This window comes from Hibiscus syriacus, unplaced genomic scaffold, assembly GCF_006381635.1.
Source record: "Hibiscus syriacus cultivar Baekdansim isolate YM2019G1 unplaced genomic scaffold, ASM638163v2 tig00112925_pilon, whole genome shotgun sequence".
NCBI classification, from domain to species: domain Eukaryota; kingdom Viridiplantae; phylum Streptophyta; class Magnoliopsida; order Malvales; family Malvaceae; genus Hibiscus; species Hibiscus syriacus.
Window position 1 is genome coordinate 405,303 of NW_024063420.1, and position 24,182 is coordinate 429,484.

The following is a 24,182-nucleotide window of genomic DNA, read 5'->3' on the forward strand; positions in this document are numbered from 1 at the left end:
CTACTGTGAATCATCATAATTTCAACCTAGCTTCTCTTGCAGATTATGTCCCTATAGAACATGAACGGGGGGCAAAGCTTAGCCAATGACCTTTCCGGTGTGTGTTTGTTCGACGAGAGATTTTGACGTACACCCTAAGGTTATGGTATATAATTGAGGTATAGTCCATGTACCAAACAAATATTTAATCCCCAAAAAAGCTCTCATGCTTGACTGCATTGCTTATACATATCAAGCTCTTAAGCCTTAGAAAGTCTGACAATTTTGATTACAAAAGCAGCAGCTTTGGTTCAACAATCAGAATATACACATCTCGACTTCAAATGAATGTTTTTAAACAATTCATTCCACATGCCATCTCTTTTCCCTTCTTTCGAGTTTAGGGATTGATAATGCAAAGCAAAGGTTAGCAGCCATAACTTTTTGAAACGGAAGATGACTAACTCCAACTTGTCAAACCTAACCGGTCTGCAACATTATACATTACCAGTTGATCCGAGGTAGGACCGAAAAGATGTTCTCCTCCTATGGCAAATGTCAACACCCAAGCACACAAAAGAGCTGAAAACCCAATTGCTGATGCCACAACATCTGCAAAAATAAATGTTTGTTATAACAAATGAACAATAATCCTAGACTTCGCAGGGGGAAAAAGATGCAAAGAACCTGGAAGAACAATGTGAGAAATCTAATGATTGATTTGGTTCAAACAAAATCATGAATATCAAGATGTTTCACAATATCACCCCATCCACCCAAAAGAAAAGTTTATTATGCCATCCTTTTTAATGTCCCAAATGTAAATTGAAGAAGATATAAAACCAAAATCTTCTAACAATATCAACAATTTATTTGGAAGTGTGTATATTTGTTTGCCAAGAGAAAAAAGGTACACAACTTTTGACGGAGAATAAAATTATTAAAGGATAAATTAAGATGAAAAACATTTTAAGTCGAGTATTATCATTTAAACTATCTCAACTTTCACCCAAAAGAATAAAAAAAAAGGATAAGTTGAACAAGATCTATTATCAAGAGCAGAAGGCACACTCTAAGGTACTAAAACCCTTCAATTGTCCAGGGCACAAAAATAACACACTCATTGAGTGAAGTAAGAGCATATATAAATATCCCTTTCTATAGAGATTAGATATTGTCCTTCTTTTACTAAGATAAGGATTGAGAAAAGAAATGCAAAAGAAATCAAAGAGACTTTAGTTAGATGAACTTTCTCAACGCTTCACCTAAAAAACCTGCACCCAAGTACACATGGCATGTGCCTGATCACAAGCAACTCTTCTAGTTCTTGCTAGGTACATGATGCTTATTATTTACTGCTGCACCTTAGCATCAAGGCATATGCCTTAACAACTTACTGGGCCAACTGAAGCCTTTCCTAATTTATATTCAAAGAAAACACTATCCTACACAAAATTAGTTATTGCGGTATTTGTCAAAACAAAAACAAAATTGGATTAAGTAATACATATGTGTCAAACTGTCAATGCCAATTCCACATGATTCTTATCTAAACGTTTATATTTCACTGTTCATAAATGTATCCTTCATAAAGATAGTATTTTCAGTTACTTTTACCAACCAATCTACCAAAGTGACCAAAAGACTTCATACTTGCAGAAGCTTTATAGAGCATTCAGTGGACAGAAAAATATTTTGTTAAAGAACATTACTAAAGGTTATATTGTTTGCTAATACAGCTTTACACTGTAGAACCCCTGTTTAACAAGTGCTATAGAGGACCAAGGAACATAGCTAGACATGATAAGGTGCAGCACTAAACAAGAAATGCACCTTCTAAACCTCAAGGTGAGGCTCCTTTGATAACTGCATGCCTTCTGGTACCAAAATCTTACGTAGCAAACCGATTGTACCACAAATTAACTGGATGATGTACTTCATTCCCATACATGTACGGTGAATTGGTACATATCAAGTTCCTTGTAACTATGAGCAATACTGAATAGAACTAGTTCCTTGCTTCTCCATAGAATACAGGCCAAGAGAACGGAAGAGAAAACTGTTGTTTGCAACACCAAACTATTTATCTATCCATCTCAGCAATGGCAATTATGGAGCAGAATAACTGAAAAAGTTAAATGGTATAACTTTCAACTTTGCCTGTAAGTAATTACAATTGGCAAACCAAATTCTCAGCGATATTCCAGATTGTGATGTCAGACCTCAAATAAGCTTATTGCATTTCAATGAAATTGTACGGAAGCTCTGATTTATTTGGTTCAGACTACAAAGGAATAATAGCTACTTACTTGCAATTATGTAGGCCAAAGCAACTTAGATTAAAAAGGGAAATGATTATCGCAAGATCATAGAAGTATTTAACAATGACAAATCCATTTCTTTTTTTCCTTTCACTAACAAACTGTGAACTTAAAAATAGATTAAATTCTATTAGTCTAAATATTCTAGTGATTAGCAAATAACTAATTATAACATACAATCATAATCGTTCAATAGAAAAGCAAAATCATATAAAATTAAGTCAGCCTTTTTTCTTCACTATTATGCCATTTAGAAACATAAACAAAAATGCAGATCAAGCATCAGTAAGGAACCACATAAAATTTACAACGAGAGGGGAAAAACAACTAATGCTGAATCGTGATCAAGTCGATAAATGCAAAGCATCAGCAAGAACTTGGAAAAGAAATCGAAAATTTCTAAAATAAAATAAGTAAACGAAATATTGAAGAACACGAGTAAGAACTGATAGTTACAGGGGCGAAGGCGAGGGAAGGAGCGAGAGTGACAGAGAACGGGCCAGAAGTAGAAGCAATTAACGGCCCAAAGCAAAGGGAGAAGCGAGTAGCCGAACTTATAGAACCTCAGAGCGTAGGATAACGATTCTTCCTCTGATAGGCCCAAGGGACCGTCGATTGTGGGCCATACCGGCGTCGATGACAGTATAGAATTGCTATTGTTGTTAGGATTGGAATTTTGTGGTGCGTTCGTTGATACCTGCGACTGTGAGGCTTCCATTTCCGATCTACTATCCCTAAACGATGTCGCTGGAGTACAAACGCTGCGACTTGCTTTCGTTAGAAGAACTAACCAACCAAAAGAAAATGATTTTTTACGCACAAAACCTATATTAAATATATATTAAAATAACCTATTCCATAAATTACTTGGGAGAAAAATGGTGAGTGCGTTTTAATATAGGCTATAAACAAATTCGAATTCGGAAAGAAGTGAAGTGAGTACGTTTTATATACTAGCATATTATGTGATGTATTAAAATTTAACTTGTATATACGATTTTTCTCTTCTAGTTTTTTTTTTCATTGATACGATGTTCGTCTATTTTAATTTTGTCTTGCGGCAACTTTAATGTTGGTTGTCGATCGTGAGTATTCTTTATTATTTTTTTATTTTTTTTCATTTTTTTATTTTCAATAAGTATGTCTATATGACATATTTTTCTATGCTTTTATGACACGTTTTCTTCTTCCTTTTGGTATATTTTTAAGTCTATTTTGGTCGTTGTTTTAACTTATCTTTTTTAAGGGTTAATTAGATATCGTCACGGCTGATCAAGATGACATTTATCTGCTATATTGTTAATATTCCTGCTTTGGACTCTCAGATTGGAATTGGATACCCGTTATGCGTTCGTGGATAGCTTTTCATGTCGCTCGAGTCTGATTTGCAGTTTGTCAGTGGTCTTTCAGTAGCTTAATCCCCTTTTGTGGTTTGTTTGCCGATTCGATCAAACATGTTTGTATCTATCTATGTTCGAATTTTCTTTGTTAGATTTTAATCTTTCCTTGTATGGTCCTTATGTGATCTAAAGTTACTAGTTTTGTTTAAATGATTATAGGAAATTGTCCTAATTATGTGTTTAACTTACGATTATGATTGTAAATTTTTATTGTAATTTAGGATATTTCCTATTTTGAATAAAAGTAGTGATTTGTTTCAACAACAAAAAAACCTTGTATATAGTCTCTTAAATTAGTTGAAATATAATTAGATATATGTACTATTGATTTAAATAACTTAGATGTTTCGTATTTATGTTCCGATGTAAAATTCTTAAATCTCAACTAATTGGATGAGAATATCTTGTATAAGTGTTAATGATATGGATGTAAGATAATGAAAAAATATATTTAGTATGCAAACATGTATGATATATGTTATGATGATTGATATATATATATAATTAAAAGTATGCTAACTTAACTAATTTGACTATATAAATATGCTTCATTTATCTTTGTGCCTATAAGTTATATGGAGGGATGAAGCCATTTTTTGGGTGAAGGGGCTATTCCCTTAATATTTTTGGTATAATAATATATTTAGATCCCTGTTAGTTTAAATATTAATTAAATGAAAATTTTGTTTTAGATCGTTGTTCTTAGTTAATGTTTGATCCTAGCTCCGCCCCTGATTATATGTATATATTGTGTACAATATATGATATGTTTGTAACATTAGCATATGATGTTTGAGCTAAATGATATGTTTCAAACATTCTTGACGTGAAAGCATGTATGTATGTCTATATGATATGACTGAAATATGAATTATATGCAAAAGTGATAATATGTACATGTTTTGGAAACATATATCTAAACGAATGAAATAAGATTAAATAATAAATACAAAAAAAATGGATGTGATTTGGTTATAAAATAATTGAATATGTTGTTTTGTCTTGTGTTCTAAATGGTACGAGTGTGATTATATGACAAAATACATTGTCATTAAATCTAAACGTATATATAAAGTGAAACCGTCAATTCAAAAAAAAAAAATTGAAACCGTTGATAGACCTCAATGGTAAAAGAAAATGCGATTTTTTCTTAGAGGACCCGGATTTGAACTGTTGTGTCTATAAGGTTTGTGTGTGTTATCAATGATTAAGAAATATTCGAACATTTTTAATTTTTGATAATTTATAATTTATGATTTTATACCTTGTGATATTTTTAAAATTTGTAATAGTGTTTTTTAATTTTTCTGTTTTTAATTAACTTTTAAAAAATTTAATTTTGTATATTTATGTACATATTAAATTTTAAATAATTTTTAAATTTTTCTCTTAAAAATTAAATGAACTCTTTAATTTCCTAAAAGAATCAATTAAATCTTTCTACCATATCACATCATCTACTATAACATCAGTAAACCATTATATCAACCTAATGAACCGACGTATTAATATCTAATAACTAACTACAACTTTTGTTAATCAAATAATCATATCAATTTTTTCCCACAGTTTACAGATCACATTAGATGCAAAATAACTTAACGAGTCGTTCATTTTTTCTCAAATAATTGAGAGAGTTATATACCATTAGGCCTTTTTTATATGTATGTGCAAAATAATTGAGTGAACCTTTTTTCCCTATTTCAAATTGAAGTTGGCTCAAGGTTGCACAAATTACAATCAAGGATACTAGAAAAATAAAGGTAAAACGAGAAGAACAAGATCCCCCAATACAAATACAACATAAGAGCATAAAAAACAGATGCTAAACTCAAAGCAACTCCCAATTATCGGTTCCCCACCATCCTCACAGCATACAAACTTCTACTGGGAACTAATTTTCCACCACCCCATTTTGCTGTCTTCCATGAAAACTGGTTGACACTTGAACAATGCTCAAAAGCTGTCACAGGGTGTATGTTACTTGCAAACCTTCACTCACAGGATGCAAGCACCGTATACATACATACATATTGCTACAATAACGCTCTTAAGATTGAGATTTCTCCCGCATTTTGGCTCTCGCGAAAAACACTCCGGCCAAAAGACCTGCGAAATGCAATGGCAATGACATCTTATAAAAGGGTTTGACTATAACATAGGCAGAAACGTAGTTCCATTCCTCTGAGTGCTTACCAAAGAAAATGCTAGCAGAGTTTTCCAAACTAGTGGGGACCTTGAAAAGAACAATTCCAGCTATAGAGAGAGGGATTTTATTCAACGATCCCACCAGGCTGCAAGATAACGAAATAAGTGAATCCATCTACTTATATACTTTTTAACCACTAGTTACACAAGTACAAAGTCATTTCAGGGATATGGCATTCTAATTCCATACACCGGTTCAGTTTAAGGACTACTGATTCTTTTCCTAAATCCATAGCTTAAAGAATTCAAGCTGTATTCAGCTTGCAATAACAGGTCGAAGTGCACGCTACAACACGATTAACTTTTCGCAAATGATGGGCCAATAAAAGAACATTGCCTCTGCTCTAGCATAACCCAACTTCTAAAGAAAATGCAGTGTAACACTGTTAATCTCAAAAGCTAGAAACGTTTGTTTGATATTTCAGTCTAATCATACAAAGCTAAATGTAACTATGGGCATTGGCCTTTAGGTCCTTTTTCATCTTACCTGTACGTGGTAGCTCCTGTTTGATGAAGAAACCACATTGAAGTGAAACTGATCGCTAGACCCAAAAATCCACTTAAAGTCGTTATCAACCAGAAGTCCGGCCTTCTTAGAAGTGGCCTGTCAAAGTAAGTTGAAGGGAGTGAGATGCCAAAGAAATCTAAAATAAGAAATGTACCAGAATCCATAGTTAAGCGAAAGTAAAAGCTATTCGTGGGGTTATTTGCTTGATGGAATGTCTTCCATTGTGAATTAAAACATCAGACCATGAAAGAGTGGACGTCTATATTTGTCTACAATACAAATTATAATAAAGCAAATAAATACAGGATTCTACGAAGTTGTAACATGAACAATGATAGGGGAATAAAAACACTCACGTTGTGTATAGATAATCGACCTCATTGAAAACAAAAATAAGAAGAATCCCCAAGGGCAATGAAAGTGTATTATTTAGCAAGACCATTGAGAATTCGTTCAAGTTTCCAGATTTGGTGACCTGCTTTGCAGTATCCATGACCCTACGCAAAGTCAGCTGCACCAGTAATAATAAAAAAAAAATGAACAATCAATCATTTATGATTTTAGATTTAGAACAGAATGAATGAACTAGAGATGAATCCAACAGACTGAACTTGCAACTATTTCCTGGTTCACTTTTGAGAGTTCAAGGCTAAGAATAGAAATTCAAGCTTCTCTCTAGTTTTTTAGGCGTTTTTTTTACAGCTCTTTCTTTGATCTCTCTTTTTGTCTTATGATGGCAAGTAAGGTGAATAGTCTGCTGGGAAAATTTGTTTTACGGTGATCATTTCAACATTCCAGAGCGTCTTCATCATAAAGGGCTTTGGTGTTATCGATAAACATGGAGAGGTGGTCGATTCTTTCATCCCTAACAAAAGAAGCAAGGGAGAAGTAGGTTTGGCTTTGTTCGTTTTACCAGATTGGAGGACGCAAGGCGGCTATCAACTGTGTTGACAGATCTAGGATTCGCGGTAATGAAGTTAGAGTTTTTTTGGCCAGATTTCACCCCGGGAAGCTTTTGGAGAAAGAAGTTTTCGGGTTTTAAAACCAGCCGAGATCAAGAGTAAAGGGAGGATGTTGGGCATTTAGAGGCTCCCATTGTGGGTTCTGTGACGAGGACAAGCTGCTATTTGCAGAGGCAGCTTGGTAGGGTGGTGCAGAATTTTTTTTAATGAATGAGTGGCTGCCATAATGCATAGGGCATTTTAGGCCGAAAAATCATGAGGCTAAGCGGGTTAGCAGTTCTAATCATTTTTGAAGATGATGAGAGTAGGGATTTCACGCTGAATAATCAGATGGGGGCATTGAATAAATGTTTTGGCAAAGTAGAAGTGTGGTCGGAAAACTTTCATTGCGCAGCCGTCGGGCGTGGCTTTCGTGCAAAGGGATCCACGTTTTTGTGGAATCCCTCCACCTTCAGAAGCATTGCAGACAAATGGGGGAGAACTTATCTCCATTGACGAAGGATCTGTGAATCCAGGTTCTTTTGAAAGGGCTTTGTTTCAAATTATTACAAACCGTCAATCTCTCTTTTTGTATTATGATGGCAAGTAAGGTGAAAGTTCTGCTGGGAAAATTTGTTTTACGGTGATCATTTTCAACATTCCAGAGCGTCTTCATCATAAAGGGCTTTGGCTGTTATTCGTAAACATGGAGGTGGTCGATTCTTTCATCCCTAACAAAAGAAGCAAGGGAGGAAGTAGGTTTGGCTTTGTTCGTTTTTACCAGATTGGAGGACGCAAGGAAGGCTATCAACTGTGTTGACAGATCTAGGATTCGCGGTAATGAAGTTAGAGTTTTTGGCCAGATTTCAACCCCGGGAAGCTTTTTGGAGAAAGAAGTTTTCGGGTTTAAAACCAGCCGAGATCAAGAGTAAAAGGGAGGATGTTGGGCATTTAGAGGCTCCCATTGTGGGTTCTGTTGACGAGGACAAGCTGCTATCTTGCAGAGGCAGCTTGGTAGGGTGGTGCAGAATTTTTAAGATGATGAGTTGGCTGCCATAATGCATAGGAAGGCATTTAGGCCGAAAATCATGAGGCTAAGCGGTTAGCAGTTCTAATCATTTTTGAAGATGATGAGAGTAGGGATTCACGCTGAATAATCAGATAGGGGCATTGAATAAATGTTTGGCAAAGTAGAAGTGTGGTCGGAAAACTTTCATTGCAAGCCGTCGGGCGTGGCTTTCGTGCAAAGGGATCCCACCGTTTTGTGGAATCCCTCCACCTTCAGAAGCATTGAGACAAATGGGAGAACTTATCTCCATTGACGAAGGATCTGTGAATCCAGGTTCTTTTGAAAGGGCTTTGTTTCAAATTATTACAAACCGTCAAACGAGAATGTGCTGGATCAAGGGGCTAGAGAGTCAGTTTTTGAAAGCAGCGAAAGTTGTATGTCTACACGTGATAGAGAGAATATTGGATTTTTTGATTCATCCAACTTAGGTGATCGGTTAAAGACAAAGGTGATGAAGAACGTGATTAACATTATCAAGAGTCGTGCTATTAGTAGTTCCAAGGGGTGGAGGCCCACCAGGATGGGGATGCCAAACAGGTTGGGGGGTGGTTGACAGCGGATGGCAGAGATATATCGGGTTGTAGAGAAAGTTTCGGGTCCCCAATTAATGGCCTGATACAGCCAATCAAACAGCAATAGAAGGTTCAATGTGAGGGAGATTTGTCTGTTCTGGGAGCCAGATTATGATTCCATTTTCCAGCTTTGGAGAGTCTATAGTTTGGTTTTTGCCCTCTTCGTGTGGATGGAAGCTCCTGGATGTTTGTGTTTTTTGTGGATACTATGGTTTGAGCCAACTGTCATTTTTTGTCACTGTTTTAGGAGTTCTGTTTTCTGGTGCTCTCCGAGTCAAGAGTTAGGCTTTTAGTTGGGTTAGTCCTTTAGAGGCTATTGTGGTTGATATTAGGTTGAGCTACTGTTGCTGCTATGGGGGTTTTTGGTGTTTGTTTTATGTACGGGGTCGATATCTGGATGTATTTTGGTGTTCTTATGTTCAATGAAATCCTAAGGCACTCTTTTCCTCCTTCGCTGATTAAGGAGCTTCTCTTTAAGTCTCTAATCAAGAAAGAGGTTTTTAATGAGGCCTTCAATTCCTATAAAAAAAAAGAATAGAAATTCAAGGCACAACTTATTTTAACACTTGGGATGCACAAGGAATTGAAATTTCAGTAAAACCCCTAGTGAATCAAAATAATTTCAGATATTAGATCCCAATAAATATGACACATGGATGTCTTAAACATCTCAAGTCTCACTATCACATTAGCATTACTTTAGGTGCACGATAAACCTTCAGCCAGAAGCTTGACCAAGAAATTTCATTTATGTAAGGGGTCGATATCTGGATGTATTTTGGTGTTATGTTCAATGAAATCCTAAGGCACTCTTTTCCTCCTTCCGCTGATTAAGGAGCTTCTCTTTAAGTCTCTCTAATCAAGAAAGAGGTTTTTAATGAGGCCTTCAATTCCTATAAAAAAAAGAATAGAAATTCAAGGCACAACTTATTTTAACACTTGGGATGCACAAGGAATTGAAATTTCAGTAAAACCCCTAGTGAATCAAAATAATTTCAGATATTAGATCCCAATAAATATGACACATGGATGTCTTAAACATCTCAAGTCTCAACTATCACATTAGCATTACTTTAGGTGCACGATAAACCTTCAGCCAGAAGCTTGACCAAGAAATATTCATTTACTTGACACAAGCTACTGATCTCACTTACACTATGGTTTTTAACACTTCCCATATCATAGACTTGTTATGCACATGATATTTTGCACTATATAAGCAAAGACAGTATGAGTAATGGTATGTTAACATGATATTTGCTTTATTACCTAGTGATATCTCTTTTTAATCTCATAGTATATCATTCCAAAATAGATAGCCCAGAAATTCAAGATCCATATAAAAAACTCTAAAGTATTAACTCATTAACTTGAGGCAAAAAGGCTGATCCTTTATTAACTTAATGTATTGTCTGCATGTAGATATTTAATCCGATAGCCGCAATTTGACACTTTTATTAACCTTTCTTCCTACAACAAGTAGGCTTTCATTTTGCAGACACCAAATGAAGCTTGAAACATCAGCAATTGATTTATGAACAGAAATTTGGCTAACGGAGTTTATTATATTAAGCATTAAACACCATTTCATATTTCACACAATCTCATTATATATACTCACAGAATATGATGCAGTTAAGAAGCAGTTTATAATCTGCCATGCATATCCAATGGCATGAAATGACAGGTCTGTTATCCCTCCAGAAACTGCTGAAACAATCTGCGCAATACAGAAGCAAGATCTTGTTATGCTCATTAATCTTTATAGCAGAGCATGTAAAAAGTGACAATCTTCTAATATTTCTTTTGGAAACAACTTGACAAGTGCTCTACAAGTAATAGCAGACCAAGTTCAATAATCCATGTTATGCTGATTACTTGGCAGACTATGTTTAAGTATCTCTATGGTAGATAAGACCATCATAATAAAGAACCAGGTTCTTTATAGATACTCCAATTAATGGAAAATTCTTTTGAAGTTACATAAAAGGACAAACTATGAGTATGCATGGATATTTGGAAATGAATATTGGTGGAAAATAAATGTGATTATACCAAAATGAGATAAACTATGAGATCCAGTATTCCCAGTCCCGTATTCTCTTTTCTGGAACAAACCGATCCAATAAACATACCATTAAGAACAAAGCAGTCCACACTCTGCTATCATGATACTTCTTGAACAAATACATTTCACCTACTGCAGTAATTACGTTAGTAACATTCTTCAAGACCGTGACCATGGCTACATTGATATATTTCAAACTGCAGAAAGCAATAAAAATCACAGTAAAGCTACAATATAGATGAATTTACTATGTTGAGCTTTCACCAATCATTCATGACAGCTTGTCTTTTATGCAAATAACCTTTTTAAAAAAGTGCAACGAGTGGCTATGCCCTAACAACTGAATGTTCCAACTACTTCCACCTAAGTTAATCTCAGGAAAAATAATAAGTAAAATTGCTATAGACCATATTCTGGGATTCTTCAAGAAATTATAAAACCAAACATCAAAATCAATTACTGAGTATATAGAGTGCATGTTTAGTAAAATAAGGAACTACGGTCAAAGATGTGATCAAATTTAAACATCAAGTGATACCAATCGCATAGCACTTTAAGAACCTAGGGGCGATAATTCAATGTCATAATGACTGATGGAGATACTAACCATACAATTAAGGCTCGGTGGCCTAATTGGAGAAGTGCACCAAGGGTTTTGCATGATTGCAATATCATTTGTGTTTGAAGGGAGGTTCTATTGGACAGCAGACCTACTTCACTATATGGTATGAAATGTTGGGCTAACAAGAAGTAACATATACAAAAGATGACTGTAGTTGAAATGCACGTGCTAAGGTAGATGCGTGGCAAGAGAAAAAAAAATGATAGATTCAGAAATAAGCATATTTGTCTTGAAATTGGGAAATCACCTAGGGGTGATAAGATTAGAGATTATTGAGCACAGATATATTTAGATACCAAATTCAACACTTACTAAGTCCTATAATGCAAAATCAGCCATAACAATGAAATGCCACGATGATGGAAATATAAAAGTAACATCAAACACAGATTCAATTAGATGACCATACTAGAAATGCATTTCATACCTGAACATGCTTGTAAGAAGCATTCCAACAAATATGACATTCACAGGTAACCATACTTTAATCAACCTCCATGTTAGAGGCTCTCTTGATATTACGCCCATAGAACTCAGTATAGACACAATAACAACCGATATAAAGTTCTGCATCACGTGTAAAAAACTGCTGCTATGAAATTAAGAAAAAAATTCCTAACATAACGATTGAACAGTTTCAGTAAAATACCTGGTATAGCATCAAGGATATCCCAGCATTGAAATCATAGCCGGAGAGCACAAACTTGTTTACCAGTATCATGCTGCATGAGGATAAGCAATATGCAAGTCCAGCCAATAAGGCCTGATTTTGTATCTGAATGGCCTTGCTACTGCGTACTGTTTTATTCCTGTCCTTTTCCAACTTACCATCCTCCAAATCCATATCATCATTCTCAAGAAACTTTACACCAGATAACGACCTATATCAGTAGAAAATTTTATCAAAACCATCATTAATAATCTCACTTCATTTTGTTTTCCAACTATTACAGAATTATAGGCTAAATATTAGGGCTGATATCTATTGTATTTAATATATTATATTACTTTATTAATGTAGGATATTACTTTACCTTATATATACCCATAATGTTGATGAATAAAATATAAGATAGCATTCTATTTCAAATTCTACACTAGAAGATGTATTAAAACAATTTCAGGGTTTGAAAATTGGGAAATTTCTGGGTTGTTTGGGTATCCAAAACAGGGGGTTAAATGCCATTAAGGGAAAGGGTTCTCTACGCGCTGATGTGTGAGAGCCTGTGGGAGAGCTTAATGCCATTTAGATGCAGAACCTGATTGGCAACTAGAATGAAGGTTATCTTTCAACAGATGTTCCTTCCACTTTCTATCCTCTTTTCTCCATACCCACACACAATGAATGGGAAAATCTCAAGTAACAAAGCTGTAAAGTTCACTAAAAGAAATCTCTGCACTTTTCATGCATTAGGAGAATTTTCTGATAAGCAATATACAGGGTGGAATCAAATAAATGGCTGAGAGTGAGAAGGAGAAAGAATTTCTAAAAAAAACATACATTATCCACATTCAAAATCTTGAATTTGGAGAACTATAAACTAGAAATTTGTAATATGAAAAGCTTTCTTAGAAATACAAAAGCAAAATAAATCATGCAAGTGCACCCAAAAAAAAACAGTTAAATAAATAAATAATACCAGTTAACATCTCTTCTTATTGGACTAGAGACTTGATGACCCTGATCTGGCACCCCATTTGGCTCATGAAACTTAAGGGGAACCATATTGCCGTTTTCGGTGACATTCCTTTCAAAATGAGCATCAGAAGAATCTAGAGATGCTGAGAAAGATCTTCCAAACAAAAGAAATATCCAAGACTCAGTCTTGAGCTCCAAACAGAAAACTATGTATTACATAATAAAGTATAGGCAGTAACCATAGCACAAAACAATGGTTAAGTACTCATTTGTCTATTTTTCATATCATACAAACTCCAGCACCAAGAATCAATTGCTGCTAGAAATAATGAAACATCTTGAAAGCATAATGAATCAAGAAAAAAAATAAAGGACCTATAAACCCGTTAGAAGAAGCCGGGAGGGAAGAGGTGCTTCAGTTTCCTATTGTAAAAGATTCTGATGGAAATAAAGTAGCATATAAATAATAATATTTGTAGAAGTGACAAGCCTACTATACCATCATTTCCAGCTTCCTTATTGTTTTTGGGGTTGAAAATCATATTCTAAGTTAATTTCATTTTCTTTTTTTCAGTATAATAACTCCAAAATTATTAATAATACCTGCACCATTTTCTTTTCAACATTTTGAGATTCAGCCCCAGCAGATGGGAGAAATTTGCATAAAATGGATACATACTGATACCCCCAATAATGGTGATCCATTTGCTAAGCGCACAATGGAACTATAGGTTCCTTAACTTATGAGTTTACCAACAAGAAATCCCTTGCTTTCAAAGGCATAAACATAGTAAACCTGCCATTACTTTCTATCCCTTATGTCTATAATCAAACAAGACCTAAATAACATGCCCAAACCCAATTAAGCTTTATCTACCTTCCCCTTTTACACGATTATGAAATATTTGATAAGATAAAAGAATAAAATTGTAGAACCAAGTCAACTTACACCTACAAACGGAGCTAAGCAACAAGATGTTTAGAATGAAATAATTACCACACCAAGTTTCTCATACTTGGTCTTCCCTGTTTCAGTTATGAGCTGATATGACTACAAAAGAAAAGCCTTTTTCTTTATAAGAAACTGGATCAGCTGGTATAATTTGTTATCAAGCACAAAGGGTAACTTACCAAGTTAAGAATTATCTATGGAAGTAGCATTAAAGGTAACATGCACTTTTAAGTACGGATTAGCTCCTTGTTTTAATTAAAAAATACATATAAATTTATTATCCGCATCTAAAATTTATAATTCAACACCAGCTGGATAAAACCCAAAGCTAGATAATCTACCTACTTGATGTTCCATAAGCAAAGAATCAAACTTTTGTTTGTTTGTTTTTTTTCAGATTATAGAGGAAACAAAATAGGGAAAATCCCAGAAAGAGAAAAGAGAAAATACCTTGAACCCATCAAGCTCAGCAGTTGATAGCTTGGGAATTTGAAGGCATAAAAAGCATTCAAATTGTATATTGTAAAGGAAGAATCCACCAGTGAGAAGCCAAAGAAAGGAGTAGATTTGAGAAACAAATAGAGAAATAAGATGAGACCCTTTTGAGATATGAACGAGAAAAAGCATAGAACAAAAAGGAGAACATAAAAAGGGGAGAGAGAGTTGAGAGTTTGTTTAATAACGTATACGAAAAAAATACAAAACAAACAAGTGGCCTTCCTCCCAAAAAAAAACTTCCCCATAAATCCTTATTATTTGACTTAAAAAGATTGGATTTTTGAAATTTCTTTGATTTCGCGTAGGGTAGTTGAACTTGTAACTAGAACCTGTGTTTTTGTGACTGTGGTCTTATTCCCTGGACTTGCCTTCTTCGCTAGTTTAAAGTAAAATTCAATGTTTTTTTTAGGTTAATTGATTGCAAAAACTATTTGTTTTTTACGTTAAATTTTATTGAGACTGAACAAAAGAATTACAATTGATAAATTTTGACTCAAAACAACTCCAAATGGTAAGGATCAAATTAAGTTGACAAAAAAATGAATTAGTTTGAGATAAATTAAATTTGGAACGATTTTCATCAAAATAAAATGATATTTTAATAGTTTACCTCTAAATAGAGCATATCACTCAATTGAACGTAGTTAAAGGTTTTTAGTTACACTAAAATCTTAAAAGGATTATAAAAATATCGTATAACTATATATATAATTATCGTCTTTAACTTTTTAATAATACTATTTTACAACTTACGTTGTGGTTAAAAAAATCGTTATTATTTTTAGAGGTCATGAGTTCGAACACCCGTCACTGTAAATGTGATTGAATATTCATTGTCAAATAATTAAAAGTATTTAGAACAAATGATATTTTGTAATCATCTTAGCTTAATCAAAAATAATAATATTATTATTTTAAAATTTAATATATATATATATATATAATTATAATTTATCAATTAGGTCAAAGAAATTGACTTTTTTTGTAATTTATACTTATGAATTTGGGCTTTCACAATAGTATGCAACTAGTGATGTATCAATTATTGACAAAATTAATGGGGTTTTTTTTTTTGTTTTGTGGGTTGTGGATGGTGACCTAAATAAAGTAGAATAAAGTGGGTAGTGGCCTAAAGTTATAAATATTCATCCAACTCTAAATTTAAGTTTGCGAGGCATCCTCCAATTTTGACCAGGTGAGTGAGTGGTCGTTTCGCTAGGACCAAGTCAAAGTGCAAAAGGTCCCTTTGGATAAAAAAGTCGAATTCAGTAATTGATATTAGTGATTAAGAAAAGTTTCATTTATTTAGAGATCATGAGTTCGGATAACCGTGTTTACAAGTTGTACATAATAATTAAAAAATATTTTAAACATATACTTTGCAATCACCTCCTACCATTCAAAAAAAAAAAGATTCAAATTAAATCTTTAAACAACTTAAAATTAAAAAAACTATGGATTTCAAGAGTTAATTTTTTCTTCAAACAATTAAAGAAAAGCAAATGGGAGAATATAGATAGAAGAGCTTATTTATTTGATGGAGAAAATATCAAATACTCATCGCAACGTAATTATATATTTGTACTATGAAATAAGAACATGATATTTGAACATAATAGAATAACTCACAATAATTTATTTAAAAAAAAGAATATTGATTAATTTCTAAATGATGTAAAATACAAATAAGGTGAATCTATTTATAAGCTAATAAAGTCCTAAAATCAATTTAGGTGTAATGCATAGAATTTTATTTGAACTAAACGAGAGTGATGAATAAATAAATAAATAATAAATGGACAATTAAATAAACTAATAGACTAATAAAATAAATTTCAAAATAAAATAAATAATAAATATAATCCCAAATTATCTACCATTTATAATAAAGAGTGATATGTTAACTTCAATTATAAATAATCATTAAAAATATTGAAAATTTATAATAATTAAAAATTATGAATTAGACTCATGAATTTTTTTGATCGTGTTGTCTTCGTTAAAATACTTGTATCTTGAGTTCCCAACTTTTAATTATGAATTAGACTCATGAATTTTTTTGATCGTGTTGTCTTCGTTAAAATAGTTGTATCTTGAGTTCCCAACTTTTAATTTAGACTTTTTAAAATACGTTAGAAATGTAACCGGTTGTTGATCAATCTAAAAAAATACATCTTGACCAAAAATACTCATATCTTATCATAAAATTATCTTAAGTTACTGATATTCCGACCTTCAAAAACAACTTTACGTTTTTATCCAAAATAACCTTTTTTTTTTAATTATTTTATGCACATATCATTCCCTCACTCCTACTTGAATCTAAAATATCAAAGAGAGAATAATTACTAAACTTTTTTTTTAAATCTAAAATATCATTTACTAAACTTGTTGTAGTGTGTTGAATAGTGTGTGTATAGCTTCAGTCCTATAGTAATTATTCTTTTTTGTTAAATAGAAATTGAGAGGAAAATAAACACTACAATGTTTATATCTTAGTTTGAAATAATAATGAAAGAATAATTGTATTAAGTTGTATTTTAGATTAGATTAGTTTCATTGTTTAGTCCACTTGTAGGAATTAGGAATTATCTATCATAAGTATTAAGGTCTAAATATGTAATTATGTCATTTTTGTTAATTGTCACGTTAGTTCCTTAGTTAAAAGGCAGCGGCAAGTGACTTAATCGATACCATTTAAACAATTAAGTTGTCTGATTGATAAAATTAAAGATAGATTGTCAAAATGAAAAGAGACCATAGTTAACACGACTAAATTAATCATTCATAAGTATAGTTTACCCTAATTTAAAATAATTTAAGAATATACAAATATTAATTTAAGAATATATTAATTAATTTCAGTCTAATTTTATCCATGTTATAACACGCTTAAGATTTGGTTTAGGGTTGAGTGTTAGGTTTTTTTTCCCTTTCCTTAGTTTGCATTTTTGTTTTTCTATTTTTTCCTTCAATATGTGATGACACATGTCATATTTTTATTGGATAGATCTAAAATATTCAATGAGATTAATTTAAACAATATTATAAATAATATTAAACTAAATTATAAAATTAAAAATAAACAGGGATCAATCCCTGTTTAAATACACTTTTTAAGGAATAAATTGAACAAAAATAAAATTTGAAAGACTTTACATATTATTTACATTTTTTTATTAAAGTTAATCGATCAAAATTATCATGCGACACACTCTGATTAACCAATTTTCTAATGATGTTAAAAAAAATAAGATAATATAAATAAATTTTAATAATTTAAGGAATAAAACATAAAAAAAATATTTTTAAAAACAACTCCAACAAAAGAATATACTTTAAAATAAAAATTAACCAATTTTATTTATTTATTATGAATAGGTGGTCCGATTTTAAGAAGTATAACAATCGGATATTTTATAGTTTGCCAAAAAGGATCTCTCTTGACTTAGGCCTTCTTAACTCAAATTTCCAACATAACAGTTAATAACCGGCACACACTACAATTCAATGCAAAATCACATCGTCATCACCGGCTTCACACTTCACACCACAAATTATTTTATTTGCATGTACAAAAAGACAAATTTTAATAATAAATAAATAGAAATGATTTAAAAACAAGTTTGACGAACGTAGCGCTTCTTTCTTTTTTTCTTTTTTTCTTTTTCTTTAGAGTTTATATCGTTTATTTATAGATTAGGTTAACTTTTTTTTTTCTTTTGTTTAGTGGGTGATAAAACTATTTTTGAAATTGATTGTCGATCATTGTTTTTTTTATCTTTATTTTTTTTTATTTTCTCATGGTTGGATTTAATGACTGATCAAGATGACGTTTATTTGTATTACAGTTGATCTTCCCTATTATGGACTTTCATATTGAATTTGGATACGCGATTTTGTGATCGTAAATAGTTTCTCATGAGTTCGGCTTTGATATGCGGTTCTCAATGGTCTTTCAATAGGTTAATCTCATTTTGTGATTCGTTTGCCGATGCAGTCAGATTTGCTTATATACATTTTTTTCTCGAGTCTTTTGGTTGAGTTTTTAACATTTTTTCATGTATGCCCTTATATGATCTAAAGTGACTAGTTCAATGTTATAGGAAAACGTCAAAATTATGTATTTAGTTTACGATGATAGTTGTAAATTATTATTATAATTTTGGATATTCGTTTTTTAATAAACCTAACAGCTTCTATTAAAAAATAGAAAAGATTTTTTCATTCTCAAGATATTTAGAATTGAGGTTTTTAGATTTATTTTTTGATCTAATTAAACCTATCTCTTATTAACTTTTTAAAAGTTAAAATTTTCGAACTTTGACCATGAGTATTTTTAATATTTTAAACAATTAAATTTTATAAAATATATATTTTAAAACTATTTGATTGAATATTTTTAAAATATTTTTATCAATAATAAATTTTAAATAATAATGAGTCAAAATTTTTAAAAAAGTTGCCAAGGAAAAATCAATAAGAAATAGATTTAATGAGAAGATAGAGCAATTTTTTCTCATTTTCTTGTATCGATGTTAGTCTATTTCTTTTTTATCTTTAAGATTGACGACAATATCAATTTTAATATTGTTTGTCGATAGTCATTATTTTTCTTTTATTTTATTATATCGTTTTTTCTTTTTTAAATTTGTTTTTATGAATTTTTTCCTTTGTCTTTATGGTGTATTTTTCTTTGTCTTTATGACACGTTTTTCTATGGCTTTTGGTACGTTTTTTATCGTTTAACTGTTATTTTCATTCATCATTTTTTTAGGATTGGGTTTGACACTGCCACGATTGATCAAGATGTCACTTATTTATTATCATGCTGATCTTCCATGTTTTGGACCACTGGATTGAATTTAGATACGTGATTTGCGTTCGTGGATAGTTTCATACATTGCTTGATTCTGATTTGTGATTTGTATGTGATCTTTCAATAATTCAATCTCCTTTTGTGGTTCGTTTATCGATGCAATCTAATTTATTTGTATCTATATTTTATTCGAGATTATTTAGTTAGGGTTTTAATCTTTTACTTATATGGTCATGTGTAATCTTAGATGACTAGTTTCTTGCGTTAATAATTATAGGAAAAATATCATTTTTATATGTTTAGTTTACGGTTGTAGTTGTCAGCATTAATTGTAATTTAAATATTTTATTTTTTTAATAAAACTATAAGCTTTTTATCTTGTCACTATAAAGAGAAAAGATTGTTTAAAATCAAATTTGTAGCTAATATAGATAATAATTAAAATAATTAATATTCTGATATATTATAAATTTAATAGACAAACACATAATATTACGTAACCATTTACATGTAAATTGAGCTACATATATTACACATGATATAATTTTTTAATTGAGTTAATTAACAGAATACTCCATCTGGTCTTGAATAATAAAAAAAACATTTTTGTTTGAAGGAATCAGCTAAGACAAGTCAACCAATGAAAACTGATAAAGCAGTCACTCCTAAGAAACTTCGAAGCAACAAAAGTGAGAGTGCCCCATACGTTGAGTTCGATAAGTACTAGGGATTTTTTGGATTCTCAAATATTCTTTCTTTGCCACACATAAGGTGATGATTGTGTTTAAAACCAGGACCGATGCAGTGCAAGATTATAAAATTTTACGGGATACAGAATTAAATTTTCATATAAAATAAAAATAAAATATATATTATTAAGAAAAATAAAAAATTTTAAGATGTGCTACTGCACTCCAACACCCTCCGATCTATTCCTGTTTAAAACTTCAGCTAATGCTGAGGGTTTTGCATTTCTTTCTCCGTTAACCAAATTGGAGGTTCCAATGGAAAACAAGAAGGGAATGAGATTGTGTACCAAAATTAACCATGTTGTTATGTTTCTCATTTTAATTTCTGTTGCATGATTTCTACCAGAGGTAAGGGAAGCAAAGATAAACTATATTCGTCGTCGTCATTATCATCATCATCCAACACCCCTCCGAGACCAGAAATGCCCCATCATCATCATCATCCACCACCCCCTCCGAGACTAGAAACGCCCCCTCTGAGACTAGAAACGCCCCCTCCGATACTTGAAACGCCCCCTCTGAGACCAGAAACATCATCATCATCACCATTGTCATCCCATTGCCTCTTCAAGTCAATACAGTGCCAGCATCACCTTTTGGAGGCGGCCTGCATTATGCTTGTCATATTGGGACCTTGACATATATGATTTTTGATGCATTTGATATTTTATATCACCTGCAGGAGTTAATGTAGCAGTAAAAATAAAAGAAGCTTCATCTTCTAGTAGAAAGAAAGAGAGCTGGATTATATAAGACGTCCAGTTTGATTATCAAATACTTGTAATAGGGTTGTCGTGTGGATTGGTGTGAGCCAAATATTGTCTTTATGTATAATCTATGTAAACAAATGGTCAGGATTAATAAATAAGAGGGTAAACTACACGGGTGACCATTCAACTATCACCTCCTTTTATTTTGACCACCGATGTTTTAGATTTTGTCAATCAGACCATTTAATTTTTTAAATGGTTCAAACAAGCTACTTGTCATTAAAATTTAACGGAGATGATGATGTGATAGTTAGATTTTTTTGGTATAATTACTCATTTGATCCCTGAACAATTTAACGGCATGAGGCTTGATGAATTATTTAAATAATTGGGTGGTTTGATTAATGAAATCAAAATATCGGTGGTCAAAATGAAAGAAGACAATAATTGAGTGGCCATCCATGTAATTTACCCTAAATAAAATAACTTGTCCTTCAAATATTTTTACAGAATAAAACCTCTTAAATTCTCTTGTATAATTACTATATATATATATATATTCTTAAATAAAACTTCATTCATAATAAAGGACAAAATATAAAATAGTGAGATCCCAACACAGAGAAAAGAAGGAACACTTGTCTCGGAGGTAGAAAACCATATAGGGCTTATCATCATCATGGTGAAAGAGGTTACGGTTGAAGCCAACCAACAACAATCGCAAACAAAGCAAGAATTAAGCTTACAAAATGAGATATCAATCATCATATTAGTGTGCTTATTTTAAAGTTCACTCTCACAGTCACGAGGAAAAAATTTGGTCGATTATGTAAAATAAAATGATAAAGGGAGAACTTATATATATATATATATATATATATATATATATATATATATATATATATATATATATATATATATATATATATATATATATATAATTATGGGAGGAATATAAGGTAGTATATTTTACAAAAAACTTTCAACTATTTGACAATAAACGTTCATACTCCTGACATACGTAGTGTTCGAACCCATGATTTTAAAAGATAACAACAATCTCTCAACCACCAAAGTTGTTTGGTTTGTGCACAAGAGAGAGAACTTAGTTTATCAAGCAGGGGAAGAGTAAAGAGAGAAAGTGAGAGGAAGGTTTAATATTTTTTATTTCATTTTTAAGACGGAGAAAAAAAATAAGGAGTATTTTTACCTTTGGGTATTAAAATCATTGTATATATAAGAACTTGTCAAATGCCCTAAGAGGTGAGGGAGAAAGTTACTCTTTTTAAAAATTCTGAATTTGAACAGTTATATTTTTAGAGTGTATGTACGGTTGTTAATTTGTTAAGAAAATTTGACTAGCTTTTTCAGAAAATAAGATACATTTCAAATATATAACTTTGGAATTATTACACATTTTAATTATTTTATTGATTACTTGTAATTAAATCTTATAAAAAAACTTTAATATATATTTTAAGTAATTTAAGATCAAATGTATAATTTATTTTTGAATTTATTTTCATAGTCGAAATTGAAATTATTTTGTGCCATAACATAATTGTTTTATGCTCAAATAAAGATATTATTGTCTCTCCAACCATATTAAACATTAATGTTTAAGATACTAAAGTTTTGTAGGATTGTTTAAGATACTAAAGTTTTGTAGGATTGTTTAAAATAAATATCAGGTTTGGATCGATTGGATTTGAGTTTAGGATAAAAAATATTTTGACCTGACATTAAAAAATAATATAATTATACCTTATAGATTCATGGACAATTATAATAATACACCTCTATTTTATGTTTTCAATTATATCCCTATTATATCAAATAAAATTAAGAATTATATATATATATATATATATATGTCGGGTTGAATTGGGTTGTGTGTGAATTTTATCTCAAAAGACGGGTTAAATTTCGAGTCGATGAAGTCACTCTAAACCTAAATTAAGTTATTTCTCAAGTGGAGAGTATATTTTAATCGAGTCGGGTCGATTCGAATTATCTAAAACCTCGACCCAACCCCACCATAAACATTCCTATTGCGGGATAGTGATCAAGTCAGCAAAGTCAAGTCAAGTCAAGCAAGTATTGCCAAATTTACCATTTTCCATGGACTTGAAGTTTCAAACGAAAACCGGTAAAGCAGTCACCCCTAAGAAAATTCGAAGCAACAAAAATGAGAGTGCCCCATACGTTCAATTCGATAAATACTTGGGATTTTATAGATTCTCAAATATTCCTTCTTTCCCACACATAATGTGAGGCTTGTGTTTAAAACCTCAGCTAAAGGAGTTTATAAATAGGCAGCTAAAGCTGAAGGATTTTGCATTGCCTTCTCCATTAACCAGATTGGAGGTTCTAATGGAAAACAAGAAGGGAATGAGCTTGTTTACCAAAAATAACCATGTTGTTATATTTCTCATTTTCATTTCTGTTGCATCATTTCTACCAGAGGTAAGTGAAGCAAGGCTAAGCCGCCATCATCATCATCCAACACCCTTTTTGGGACCAGAAACACCATCACCATCACTTCCTCTAAGCCATCATCACCATCACACCACCACCACCACCACCACCATCATCCAACAGCATCTCTAGAACCAATAACACCATCGCCAGCACCAGCAGTGCCCGTATCACCATATGGGGGGGGCGTGCATTATCTGCCTCCTGATCGCTACTAGTAAACTTTAAATAAGCTTGGAAAGGAGAGAGTTCGAATATACATGAAAGTCTAGTTTAATTATCAAATACTTGTAATAGGGCTGTCTTATGAGGGTGCTGTGAGTCAAATCTTGTGTTCAAGGACAATATATGAAAACAAATGGTGCAGACCATCAATAAATAAAATTACTTTTATAATAACTTTCATAACTCTCCCTTTCTCAGCTCTATCAAATATTCTTTCAAACATAGTTTAATCCAAATATAGTTTTTAGTCACCTATAAAATGATTATTTAGTTTGGTTAATTTCCTAAGTGTTATGCCTACATTCGTCCATGTCCTAGGTTTAAATCTCATTGATTCATTCTTTATTTAAAAATAATACATTGTATTAACTATAATTTTATATATATGTGTTTTTAATAATGGGTTGTGTTTATACTCTCCCCT

General features: G+C 32.0%; 2 protein-coding genes and 1 long non-coding RNA gene across 3 annotated transcripts; 1 reads left to right on the top strand and 2 right to left on the bottom strand.

Annotated features, from left to right (window-relative positions):
* Positions 1–239: 239 nt before the first annotated feature.
* Positions 240–3,090, bottom strand: LOC120184658 (probable gamma-secretase subunit PEN-2). The gene is made up of 2 exons (XM_039189073.1): positions 2,757–3,090; positions 240–591 (listed from the first exon to the last, which is right to left on the bottom strand). The coding sequence occupies exons 1-2, from the start codon at positions 3,016–3,018 to the stop codon at positions 440–442; spliced, it is 414 nt and encodes a 137-aa protein (XP_039045004.1). The 5' UTR covers positions 3,019–3,090; the 3' UTR covers positions 240–439.
* On the top strand, positions 2,855–23,398 carry LOC120184659. The gene is made up of 4 exons (XR_005522050.1): positions 2,855–2,961; positions 15,896–15,901; positions 17,675–17,691; positions 23,387–23,398. It is a non-coding gene; the product is annotated as an uncharacterized LOC120184659 (long non-coding RNA).
* On the bottom strand, positions 5,380–15,012 carry LOC120184657 (GDP-mannose transporter GONST1-like). Its single transcript, XM_039189072.1, has 10 exons — positions 14,730–15,012; positions 13,329–13,481; positions 12,338–12,569; positions 12,116–12,255; positions 11,134–11,263; positions 10,620–10,718; positions 6,773–6,927; positions 6,396–6,512; positions 5,897–5,994; positions 5,380–5,809 (listed from the first exon to the last, which is right to left on the bottom strand). The coding sequence occupies exons 1-10, from the start codon at positions 14,738–14,740 to the stop codon at positions 5,751–5,753; spliced, it is 1,194 nt and encodes a 397-aa protein (XP_039045003.1). The 5' UTR covers positions 14,741–15,012; the 3' UTR covers positions 5,380–5,750.
* Positions 23,399–24,182: the final 784 nt, after the last annotated feature.